This window comes from Amblyraja radiata, chromosome 14 (assembly GCF_010909765.2).
Source record: "Amblyraja radiata isolate CabotCenter1 chromosome 14, sAmbRad1.1.pri, whole genome shotgun sequence".
In the NCBI taxonomy this organism is placed as follows: domain Eukaryota; kingdom Metazoa; phylum Chordata; class Chondrichthyes; order Rajiformes; family Rajidae; genus Amblyraja; species Amblyraja radiata.
In genome coordinates, this window is record NC_045969.1 from 16,510,806 (window position 1) to 16,524,606 (window position 13,801).

General features: G+C 37.3%; 1 protein-coding gene across 1 annotated transcript; it reads left to right on the forward strand.

Moving 5' to 3' along the window:
* The first annotated feature begins 276 nt into the window (after positions 1-276).
* Positions 277-9,347, forward strand: pou1f1 (POU class 1 homeobox 1). The gene is made up of 6 exons (XM_033032608.1): positions 277-352; positions 1,838-1,909; positions 2,578-2,823; positions 4,616-4,780; positions 8,295-8,355; positions 9,120-9,347. The coding sequence occupies exons 1-6, from the start codon at positions 286-288 to the stop codon at positions 9,331-9,333; spliced, it is 825 nt and encodes a 274-aa protein (XP_032888499.1). The 5' UTR covers positions 277-285; the 3' UTR covers positions 9,334-9,347.
* The last annotated feature ends 4,454 nt before the right edge of the window (positions 9,348-13,801 follow it).

Below are 13,801 nucleotides of genomic sequence, written 5' to 3' on the forward strand. Positions count from 1 at the left end.
ATTGCCTTATAAATACCAGCACGCGACCGGCGTGTGCCATCCGGGCGCCGCGCACACCTACAGCAACTCTGTACATGCACTTGTGCGGGTGGGGACCCATCGCAAGAACGACCCGGTGCCGGCATACGAGAGGGAAGGTAAAAATATGATTGATCTGCTGAAATAAAGCATTTGGGGAGGGAAAATGTATTGAATAATGGATGTTGACAGGTTGACATGTTAAACAATTTCAAGTGTGAATTATTTTGCAGCTGTTATTTGGGAGAGCCTTCGCTGCGACTGACAATGCACCATCCAAACGCTGGCGACTGCCTCGCAGGTTCCAACCAAGGGATCAGTGTGGTTTCAACAGGTAACTGACAAAATAGGCGATCTTTGTTATTTGGAGAACAATCCGTGGCCGTGCAGTAAAATGCTATAGGTTGGAGCCATCGCCTCTCCTCCATTGACTTTTATCATAGTCATATTTTATCATAGTCATACGTTATTAGCCAAGTATGTTTTGCAACATACGAGGACTTCAAAAGTGTATGCCTGAGAATCCTGGACAATTTGTACCCCCCTTCCGGTTTTGCCACTACAAGTAATTTGATCATTGTGTGGGCGTTTCCTAAGTGCTAATTACCCCCCAATACTTTGGACATTGCAGCAGTAACCACGTTTAAAAGTTGCTGCGTAAAAACAAGGAACTGCAGATGCTGGTTTACACAAACAGACACAAAGTGCTGGAGTCTGTCAGCGGGCCAGGCAACATCTCTGGAGAACATGGAAGGGTGACAATTCGGGTCAGGACCTTCTGTAGACCGAACAAGTGCCGTCGACCCGAAACGTCACGTATCCATGTTCCCCAGAAATGCTGAAACAAAGTACTGCAGATGCTGGTTTATACCAAAGATAGACACAGAGTGCTGGAGTGAGTCGGGCAGCATCTCTGGATTAAAGGGATAGGTGACGTTTCGGGTCGGGGTCCTTCTTCAGACTGATATACTTTTTCTCCAGAGATGCTGTCTGGCCCGCTGGGTGTCTTCAGCCCTCTGTGTCTATCTCCAGAAATGCTGCCTGACAAGCTGAGTGACTCCAGCACTTTGTATCTTCAGTTGCTGTCAGCAGCTTTGACTGTGTCACATAACTCTACTTCCATCTGTGTTGAAGTTCCCTGTCCTTTGCGCACAGACTAAGAAGATTTCCTCCGTATAACACCTGGTAAAATTGAAAAACACGGATTTATTAGCTTTCAGCACCCATTCACGAATTCGAACATCCTTTCGCTAACATCTCACCGTTTTGCGATTTGTAATGTCAATGTACATTAAGTCTAGCTGATTTTCTTTAAAGAGATTGGATTTTCTTTAAGATGACAACGCGGGGGAAACACTTTGATAGCTAACTTGTAAAAAAAGTCGCTGCATATTCGTATGCAGGAAAACATTCTTTAGTCATATTACGTAATTATTGACAGAATTCTGTTCATAGAACATGTTCATTTCCAACACATGCGTTGTGGGTCGAAGAGTATTCAATTAATTTTAAAACAAACTGAATAATGAAAAGACTTTGAATTTGTGCATATGTCATTGTACGAATGATAACAAATTGGGTTTTTTTACTGGAGAGTTGGGAGAATGTGTCGATGACGACTTGGGTAGGTACAATAACATCTCAGATTGCAGTATCTAGTTTCTACTAACGCATTGATATTATTACATTAAGTTTTAATAAGTCTTGCATGCGTTGTGCATTTTCTAACTAGTCCCATCGGTTTTATCTTCGATACAACTGCTATCAACAGCTAAATGTTCCCTTATGCACCTTCCCCCGGGGACCCTGGGCAACTCATCCTCCGGACTTCATTACTCCATGCCATCCTGCCATTACGGGAATCAACAATCGCCTTATGGGGTGATGACAGGTAAAGTAAGCACGTATTTCTCTTGATGTTGTTATTACAGTATGTGTCAATGTAACATTCTTCTTCGATCTCTAATGGGGCTTTGCAATGTACCTCTATCACAACACAGATGCCACAAGTTCTTACACGAGATAGTAAAGCAAGTGCGTCACTGCCAATTGGTATCCGTCTTTCTGACCTGTAGCGTTTAAACAGATAGATACTAAAAAGGCCATGTATAATGATCTTCATATTCTTAATATGTATATCCTCACTCAAATCACTATTTCCATTCATTAAAAAAAAAACGCATTTGACACTCCTTGCTTCCTCAATAAAGAGTGGTTATTTTCTCTGCAATTTTTCTTTGGAGTCTCTGGTACTTCGGAAAATTGGGAAATGTGCGTTTAAAAAAAAAATCTAAGTAAATTGTGAGATTTGTTTGAAAAAAATCGATCATATCCACTAACATTGTACAATGTCGCAAATTCCACGATTTGTGCTAAATGTGGAGAAAGCGCGACCGTTTACTTGACGGGTCTAAGGGTTAAAATTATGGTGTAACATTCTGAACTGGTATGAATGATATGTTCTACAGTTTGGACACAGCAAGTTGTGTGTAGTTATTTCCGTGTATGGTTTCACAGTGCGTCTAACTGCATTGCCTCTGTGTGTGTGTGTGTGTGCAGGTGGCCTTACTCCTTGTCTGTATAAGCTGCCCGACCACACGCTGAACACTTCCTCGTGTAACCTGGGCCATGGGTTTACACCTCTGCACCAGTCAGTCCTGTGCGAAGAGTCCATTGCGGTAGACTTCAAGCAGGAGTTCCGAAAAAAGAGTAAAATCGCCGAGGACCCTGTTGGCGTGGATTCCCCGGAAATCAAAGAGCTGGAGATGTTTGCAAATCAATTTAAATTAAGAAGAATAAAGTTAGGTAAATAATGGACTTGTTTTGTCAATCTTGCGATAATTTCGTTAGCTAAATCGTGCCGATACTGTGACCCAATTACGCTCCCTTTGTGTCACAATTGTGCCATAACATCAAACTTGTGAACAACATAAAGGATACAGCTTGAAGGTCCGACATAGTTCAGAGTTAGTACGAACAGAGATTTTTTTTTTTTTTTACAAGAATGTATTTACAATTCTTTTGAGGTCTTTCGGAGATAAATTAACCATGGAATACCGGAGGTCCTGGTTGAAAACTCTCTCCAAAGGTTAGCGAACGTTAAACGTGTTTTTTCGTTGTTAACGTTTTAATTGAGAGTTGGAAGAAACAGACTGTTTTTTAAAACGCGTACATTAGACGACGGCATCGAGGGCACTTATCTGATTTAACGCTTTTGAAGATCAGTTTGTACTTCTAAACCTGTAGAGCGGTAGAGTTGCTGCAGTACAGCGAACGCAGCGCCGGACACCCGGGTTCGATCTGTACGGAGTTTGTCCGTTCTCCCCGTGACCTGCTTGGATTTTCTCCAAGGTCTTCCGTTTCCTCTCACACTCCAAAGCCGTACAGGTTTGTAGGTTAATTGGCTTGGTAAATGTAAAAAAATGTGGAGGATAGTGTTAATATTTCCGCGCTGCTTTCTAGACTAAAGTAAATTTAGTTCGCACAACAGTTTATATTGGATCAACAACACATTGCACAATATAACATAGTAATACACACGCCGCCGACCCATTAGTATACAAGTAAGCGGAATTTTATGCATGTCCCACCGTTTTATTAAATAAACACAATATAACCACAGCAATATTTGTGCTGGATAAAAAGGAGGCCGGACAATATTTCTATTTGCAGAAGAGCGAAAGTTTTCTACACACAATTCATTCGACAAGGTAAACTTATGGAACGTACTCACTGGAGTTTAGAAGGATGAGGGGGTAATCTTATAGAAACATATAAAATTATAAAAGGACTGGACAGGCTAGATGCAGGAAAAATGTTCCCAATGTTGGGCGAGTCCAGAACCGGTGCCACTGTCTTAGAATAAAGGGGAGGCCATTTAAGACTGAGGTGAGAAAAAAATCGTTTTCACCCAGAGTTGTGAATTTGTGGAATTCCCTGCCACAGAGGGCAGTGGAGGCCAAATCACTGGATGGATTTAAGAGAGAGTTAGATAGAGCTCTGGGGGCTTGGGAATCAAGGGATATGGGGAGAAGGCAGGCAAGGTTATTGATTGGGTGATAAGAACGTCTCCTTTAAACGTTGCTTCTCTCACCATAAAACGATATCCTCTGGTTGAGATCTGACAGCTTATTTGCATTTTCAACTAACTAAATTAAAACAGTACGCATAAAAAATTGCTGCGTTTCATGTATCCAGTTCCCTAAAAGTAAATTAAGCTACAGATAAAATCAACAAGACCCTTAACCGTGAAATAAGGTTGTGCCATTTTTCTGATTAATTGTTGGACTCAAAACATCACCTATCCATGTTCCCGAGAGATGCTGCATGACCCAGTGAGTTACACAAGCACTTTTGTCTTTTGTTGTAAACCAGCATCTACAGTTCCTCGTCTCTCCTGTACCATTTCAATGCTTTAGTAGAAAAGAGCAACTTAGAAATTAGCCAGTTTCAGTTACACGAAACCCAACCCAATTTCAAGCACAATTTACTCACTCATTTCCGAAGACGAGCATTCAGGGTCATTGTTAATACTGTAATACCTCTATTAACAATTTCCCTTGAGGACATCATCTTTTGTCTTCCTTTCTTACCACAGGTTACACCCAGACAAATGTAGGAGAGGCACTCGCTGCTGTGCATGGCTCAGAATTTAGCCAAACAACAATTTGTCGCTTTGAAAATTTACAGCTGAGTTTTAAAAATGCATGCAAGCTTAAATCAATCCTTTCAAAATGGTTAGATGAAGCAGAACAAGCAGGGGGTATGTATGTCTATCTTTCCTACCATGTTCCATTCTAACGAATATTTCCATTGATAAGTTAATAATGATGACGTTTAATGTTTACACAACACAGATCTAACTATTGGATAATATTTATCCAATATAAACATATTTCAATTTTACCCTATCAACATCATTGTCCTTTTAACACCAAGTAATCATCTAGCTTCTTCCAAAAATATATAAAACTCACTTCAATCAAGTCTTGTGTTAATGTGTTCCATATTCGAAACAATCAAGGTGGCAAGGAATTTCATCCTTTACCTCTTACTAGGCTAACATAGATCTTGAATTATGACTCCTAGTTTAGATTTCTACATCACATCCATGTCTCCCATACCATTTTGTTATGGCCTTTTTTAGGCAATCTTTGTTTTTTTTAATATACATGTATAAAATCCTTTTCTGCTAGCCATAACATCATTCTGGCATTATTTTTTCTTTAGCTTTTATATACTCTCCAGTATCTCCCTGTCTTTTATGCAAAATGGAGGTCACAAATATGCATGTATTTTTGCTGCAAGTTGCATAAGATGTTGTACAGTATTAATATATTCTTCAAACTAGATTTTAAACCATCCTTTCTCCATCATTTTCCTCAGATTAGTTTTCAGTTCTTTATTGTTTGTTCTACTCACAAAGTATTTGCTAAACTCTGCATCTGGTATCACCTTCAATCGTTTTAATTTAGTCTCATAATTCAGAATTATGAGTAAATTAAAGTCCCTTTCCTCAGAAGTTTATGCTATATTTGAACTCACATTCGAAGACCAGACTATCCTTGATTTGACTTTTCTGGCTTTACCTTGCACTAAACGTTATTCCATTATCATATATCTATACACTAATTATGTATGTCTTTCTGCTGACTAGTTAGCACGCAGCAAAAAGCTTTTCACTGTACACGTGACAATAAACTAAACTCTGTTCATTTTGTTTACGGCTTTCCTGTTTCATTAGATATTCCATATGCGCAACTGATCCACATATGACATTGTTGCCATGGATGTTTTAATCTATTACCAGGTTTTTTTCTAGCGCCTCCCGTTCTTAATATTAAACTTGACTATATTGCCAGCGTAGCAATTGTTTCTTGCCGCATGTTATTCAAACCCTTTTCTAAATCATATGGCATATGCCAGCTTGAGAATTAACAAGATCTGAGAAACTAACAGTCCTTCATCTAATTTGGGTATAAAATGTGTACCCCATACAATACTTTTAATACTGAAATAGATTTAAGGCACTTTACAGGAACATTAGCAAATAAATTAAAAGTAATGTTTTAAAGTTACCATGGATAACATTGTTGGGAAATGAGCCTAGCTGAGTGACTGCCGTTTCAATGGAAGACTGAGGATATTGATCATGACTCCATAAGTTTAAAGATTGTTTTGAATAGGGAGAAGGGTGAACCTTGCAGGAAAGTACTAAATTGGAGTAAGGCAAACTACAACTTTATTAGATCGGAGCTCTGGAGGAATTGTTACACTGGGATCAATTGTTATCGGACAAGTACACATCTGACATGTAGGAGTTATTTAAAGACTCAGTTGATTGAAGTTTAGAACCAGCCTGTGCCAGTGAGGAGGAGATAGAAGGATGGCAAAGTAAATTAACCTTGGATGACCAAAGAGGTTGTAAATTTGGTCAATAAGACAAAGGGAGTGCATGGAAGGTTTGAAAAAAATGGAATCAGACAGGGGGCTCTGAGGAATATAAAGGAAATAACTCAAACAGGTGATTAGAAAGGCCTAAAGGGGATTAATGAAAATACCAAAGCTTTTTATAATTATATTAAAAACAAGTTGGTAACCAGGGAGAAGGTAGGACTGCTCAAGGATCAAGAAGAGAATTTGTGCTTGGAATCCAGGGATGGCCAGGTAAGCTGAGGAATGGTTGATGGAATTTAATGACGATAAATGTTTGGTCTAACATGGGCAGGACCTACACAGTAAATGGCAGGGCTCTGGGTGTGTTATAGACCAGAGGGATCTTGGAGTTATGGTGCATGGTTCCTTGAAAGTAGATTAGGTGGTCAAAAAGGCTTTTGGGACATCAGCCAGAGTATTGAGTATAGAAGTTGGGAGGTCATGTTCCAGTTGTACAAGACATTTGTGAGGCCGCATTTAGAGTATTGTGTTTAGTTCAGGGCACCATGTTATAGGAAAGATGTTATCAAGCTGGAATGGGTATAGAAAAGATCCATATTGCCAGAACTAGAAAGTCTGAGCTATAGGGAGAGGTTGAGTTGGCTGGGACTCTATTCCTTGGAGCGCAGGAGGATGAGGGGCAATCTTGCAGAGGTGTATAACATCCATGAGAGGACTAAATCGGGTAGATGCATCGAGGACCAGAGGACATAGGATTAAGCTGAAGGGGAAAAGATTTTATAGGAATCTTAGGGGTAACGTTTTCCACACAAAGGGTGGTGGGTGTATGGAACAAGCTGCCAGAGGAGGTAGTTGAGGCTGGGACTATCCCAACATTTAAGAAACAGTTAGACAGGTACATGGGGGTGGAAGATTGCAACCTTCACATGGTCCGCCCTGTTTCGACTAATGCAATCAACTCGACGTGCACAAACAGAAGATCAAATAGAACAAGTTGTCCTACAACATTTGGCTGTGCACGCCACACGAAAGAAGACAGGTGCATGGATGGAACAGGTCTGGACGGATATGGACTAAACACGGGTAGGTGGGACTAGTGTAGCTGGGACATGTTGGCCAGTGTGGGCAAGTTGGGCCAAAGGGCCTGTTTCCTTACTGTATCAGTCTATGACTATGTGGAAGAGATATGAAATTAGTACTTTGCATGTTTTCATCAAGAAGGAGGACATGAAGCACAATTAGATCAGTGTGGTGAACACTAATATGCAAGGGCAGTTTGAGATTATGACGGAGGTGTTGAGGCTCATGGAGAGCATTAACGTGGATAAATCCCTAGGACCTGATGGGTTATTGAGAGAGGCAAGAGATGAGATTGTAGGACCCTTGGCAAAGATTTTTATTAATGTCTCAACCTTATTATTGCTTAAAAATTCCACCTCATTCTCTACATTTTCTATTGACCCACTGAAGAGAATTCTAGGGGAATGAATTTCTCTTTGGGTGAAATCTTTCCTGACAGATACTTAAACTGCCATACCCATTGCTTTTCAATCCTCAAGAGAATATACGTAATATAAGTAGTTTGTATAACCCATCATAATTTAATCCTTCTCGTCCCGGTATTACGCTGGTACTTGCTACAAGAATAATGTAAACGTCCAAGGAGCACTACCCAATAACTGAATGTAGAATATAATATTGTAATATAATAATAATTAAATATTGTATAATATACTATACAATAGTTGAAAATAGTAATTAAAATATCAAATCGGAATTAACTACTTTGAGCACTAAAACTAAATAACTTAGACAATCAAATTTGTTTTCCAAGCAGAATTAATGTAAATTGTATTCAGTTACTGCTAATTTCTTTGCAGCTTTAAATAATGAAAGAGCAGGAACAAATGAAAGGAAAAGAAAACGAAGAACTACAATCAGGTAATGCTTGATAACAAGTTAAATATACTCTGAATAGAAAATCAGGATCAATATCTTCTTGAGATTATGTCCTGTCCATGCTAACTCAAATGGTTTATGCTTTAATGAGGCAAGATTGTAAAATATGTGGAAATCTACCAAAAGTAAAATGTTGCCCCATTTATGAAAAATATATAGTATATTCCTTATTTTAGTGCGACACTTAGCAAAACTAATATTATGAAGTAAGGAAACTGTAAGAATTCGGTACAGTAAATGTAAAGTTGGCTGGTTATTAATTTCCATTAAAATTGACATTAAAAAATCTGTGACAAATATTTCTAATGCACCTTCCAAACGTACAAGATGAGAAAAAATTCTAAAAAAACAATTATTTTCAAAATGATTGAAATATTAGATTGGATTTTATCTGATGCTGTTATATTAGTGTCAAAAGAATGGAAATAGTTCATTCAGCCCAACTTTGTCATGCCAAAAAAGTTGTCTAACCAAGCTAATCCTGCCCTATTTCTCTTCAAACCTTTCCAATTCATATACCTGTCCAAGTGTCTTTCAAATATGTATTGTGCATTTGTGTTCTACATAATATATATGCTGAATGTTTTAGATGACAGAAAAATACAATTTGGTGTACAAATTCATAAAAGCCAATTATCACTTCTGCCTTAAAGGAAATTGCTGAATGCAAAATGTAGGAAATAGTTTAATAAATCACACAAAAACCATAGATTGTATTAAAGCATAATCTGCTTTTGTATCATCAGCATGCTAGCTAAAGAAACACTGGAGACACATTTTGGGCATCAAAGTAAACCTACCTCCCAAGAGATCATGCAAATGGCCGAAAGTTTAAACCTGGAGAAAGAAGTCATAAGAGTCTGGTTCTGTAACCGCCGGCAGAGGGAGAAACGAGTGAAGACAAACCTGCATTACAATTCATTTTGTTTTTCCTTCAAAGAACATCTTGACTGTAGATAAAACATTATTTTTCCCCTCAGCATTTAAACCAAAAAAGCTGAAAACTATCCAGGAAGTTATGAACCAAAGTGCATTGACAACATACTAGTTTTGCTACATTTTATTTATTCCTATTGGTCATAAATGATGCTGCCTGTCTTATAGATGTAGACATTCAGCTCTCCCTAGTACTTCACCCAATTACCAACTGTTTGTACAGCACATCATTCTGAATGCTTGTGATCCATTTCACTTGCTTGGGTAGGAGAAAACAATATTATAGCAGAAATGGAGCCTGTTCTCAGCCACCGTGCGTGCACACTGCATATACTTTGACACAGGACACAAACTATACAACACCAATACCACATTAACACAATATTGTGCAATCTATTTATTGTCTCTTGTGCGTGGACACCTTTCTTTTTCTTCATGCATGGTGTGATTTTCTCGGAAAGCACAGAAAAACAAGTTTTTCACTGCTTTTCGGTGCAAATTACAATAATAAACCAATAAATTATTTTAATATAATCACCTGATTGGACATCTTACCAAAGCATGTTGCTGTATATGTCTCTGCTGCTCAATGACCTTCCCATTTAAACCAGGTAATTTCATTCCTAACTTCTCTTGCTGCATTTTGGCTTCTTCACATATATTCTCTATTTTCTTCATTTTCTATATTAACATATTGCAGCAAATGTTGACATTGTTTTAAAAAAATGCTCCATAATCTATTCCTGAAAATAGCATCATAAACCATATTGCTGAAGAAGGGTACCAACCCGAAACATCGCCCATTCCTTCCCTCCAGAGATGCTGCCTGTCCCGCTGAATTACTCCAGCATTTTGTGTCTACCTTGCTGAATTCATCACTACTTTACTATAGTTTACTTTTCATTAACTTAATATGGAGAGCATTAGTAATCAGAGTATAAATGGAGAAGCTACATGTAATATTATCAATAATACCACATTGAGGAAATTGGTCGATGCCTTACATTAAATCAAAATTAATGAAACAGAATTCATGCAAACAATTTTACAGGATAAATTTATACATCTTCAAAAATACAAAAGATTATTATTTAAGAAATGCATTTGCATGCTATTTTATTTACTGCAATTCTGATAATAATGGTCATAGTGCATTTCCAAATGCATAATAACCCATATAAAGTTCTTCCAAAAATAAGTCAAATATCACATTTTAATGTCAACTACTAGACAGCATCACACCAATGTTTATGCATTGAAATACGAAGAGTATGACCAGATAGAACTTGGAGAAAGCATTTAAAAGTGATGAAAAAGGGAGAGCAGAGGAAATCATGACCGCGAAACCAGCACAAAATTGAAAAGGGGGGAGACAACATATAAAAGACAATAAAAATGGGAACGAGACAATGTGAAGAGATAAGAAAAGGAGGAAGCACCAGAATGACTGCAAAGAAATGAAAAAGGAATGAAACCACTGATGAAATTGAAGAAAGCAATTCAGCACATATCTTGTCAAGGCATACATATGGTTTCATTACTGAAAATGCTTTGCTGTGGTATTCAAAAAAACTTGTTCTCCTCAGCCAATGTACTATCTTTCCTCCTCAGTGTTTGTTAATTTTAAAATTATTAAAAGTTCAGAAGGGGAAGACATTTCATGGAGTAATGTCAGGATTTTTAAATACTGCATTAAATGCAATATTAAAATAACATTTACCATTGTCAGTTGCCGCATGTTGTCCAAATAAGTTATCAACATGCAATTATCTATGTACACATTACCACATTGTTAAACATACGTAGGACCAATATCAGACTATTCATCTGATGCTGCTTGACTTGCTGAATATTTCCAGCATTTTCTGGGTTTATTTCATATTTCTAATGCTAACAGCATTTTGCTTTTCAAATCATTCATCGGATAAGGCTAAGTGATAGATACTGATCATAATATGCTTCCATGATCTAAGTAATGGAAAGTACATAACTCAATTTAGTTTTACTACATATTTAGTCAAGTCAAGTCAAGTTTATTTGTCACATACACATACGAGATGTGCAGTGAAATGAAAGTGGCAATGCTCGCGGACTTTTGTGCAAAAGACAAACAACCAAACAAATTATAGACACAATCATACCACACATATTCTTTTACATAATAAATAATGAAGGGAAGAACGTTCAGTAGAGTTAGTCCCTGGTGAGATTGGCATTTACAGTCCGAATGGCCTCTGGGAAGAAACTCCTTCTCAACATCTCCGTTCTCACCGCATGGCAACGGAGGCGTTTGCCTGACCGTAGCAACTGGAACAGTCCGTTGCAGGGGTGGAAGGGGTCTCCCATGATTTTTTTTGCTCTGGAGTTGCACCTCCTGTTGTATAGTTCCTGCAGGGGGGCGAGTGAAGTTCCAATAGTGCGTTCGGCCGAACGCACTACTATCTGCAGAGCCTTCTTGTCCTTGGCAGAGCAATTCCCAAACCAGATGGTAATATTTCCGGACAAATAAGTTATCAACATGCAATTATCTATGTACACATTACCACACATTGCCGGACAGTCTACCCTACAAAGCTAAAATCATGGCCAGAATAATTTCATTATATGGCATACTGAAGTAAAGTCTATACAACTTCAATTAGATTATAATTTGATCATTACTAGAGATAATATTAATTTAAGATAAACATTAAATCACTACCATGAATAATTTCAATGGCCTTTAGAATAAGGACCAGAATTTATTTCATGAATATGCCCTTATCCCAATACTGTTAATAAAATAAAGATAAATTTTGAAGCATGGGAGAAATTTGCTTGCAATTTGTTTTCATTAGAAAACACATACTCTTCATAATAATGTTTGCAGCATACATACATGTTTATAATTTGGTAAAACAGAAATATAAAAACAAGCATAGGGAGTTAAATTGTCTGCTATATTGTGGCGTAACAATCCAGCAACAAAGTTGTCATCTCCACCTATGTTTGCACTGCCCAGGAAGAATGGAGAAAACTTAATTTAGGATTTAATCTCAAAATCTGTGCAACCAAGAAAGATTTGCTTAAATAAGGAGGCATATGCAATCTTTTTTCTGAAGATATGAAAACAAATCCATTCTAAATTGAAGAATTAAGATATAAATAGATTTCCTCTTCCATTATTAATCAGCAATTTTATGAAGTTTATGAAGAGTGAAAAATGTAAAGCTTTTCAAAAAGTTACACATCAGATTTTAAAAGAATCTCAGCATGGAACTTTTAAAGAATTCTTTGAATAAGTAGCTAATGGCTTAAGTTACATTTGCACAGAAATAAAAGGATGTAGAATCGGCAAGGATAGGTGTTCCAGATGGACCCTATCTCACGTTTTGGTAAATGTGTTCACAAGATACAAGCATCCCTTGCCAGCTTTTATTTCCCCATTTGCCCATTGATACGACTGGATTGCCACAATATTTAAGAGATAAAAACATTATATTGAATCTGAACTCGCACAAGAGAAGACTTTCATGGTGTGGACAACTCAATAGATCAATAATAACTGAAATAATTTGCTAGGTAAAGGTTTTCATTCATTAATGCTTAGTTTAGATTAATATCCATAAATAATTCCACAAATAAACACCAGTGAAATTTAAAATTAGTTAAATAATCAAATTGAAGTCCCCCAGTCATAGGAATTCAATCCACATTCACTGCCGCATTCATCCAGGGCTTTAGATTCAGCAACAAAGTGGGTCAGTTGTTTGATTTTAATTTGATTTTTTTTTCCTCTTCTTTCCTCTCCACAAATTATCTTTTTCAAGTTGGACAAAATGCTGTAGATTTTTTTTCAGATGTTATTAATCCTGGCCGAAGAGCATATTTTGGTTTGTCGTCTTAGAGAATTACAACCATCAAACTTCACTTAACAGCTACAAGATCCAATTACATCACCAATGTGCATTTTCTTTCAATTGTTCAGTCCAGAAAGAGAAATATTCCGCAGTAAGGTTCACTTCACAGGTAGTTGCTACCAAAAGTGGCTTGGGACAAAGGAACGCATCTACATTCACAAAATAGAAAATATACTGCCACTGCAATTACCCTTTCTTTTCAAAGCAATTCAAAATAAAGGCAAACTCAAATTGCTATATCTGTAAGCTCAAATCAAATTCTAATACGAATGGCTGAGCAGTTGAATTAACAAGGCATGTAGTAAGATTTAATATCAATTTTTTAAATATCATTGCAATATTGGTGTAAAATGAATTTAAGCATTATAATTTCTGCGATATGACTAATTCAAACTGTCATTTCTTAAATTTGTCATGAGGTATTTCTGTGCACATTACTTATGCTTGCAAATTGTAATATAGATATCATATTGTGATATTTCAAAGAATCAGAACTTTCTTAAATTCCACATCCAGGATTATATTGGTCATAGTTGGACTGCAGACACCACATGCTATCTACAACTGGCAGAGTGTGATATCTTACTAGTCAA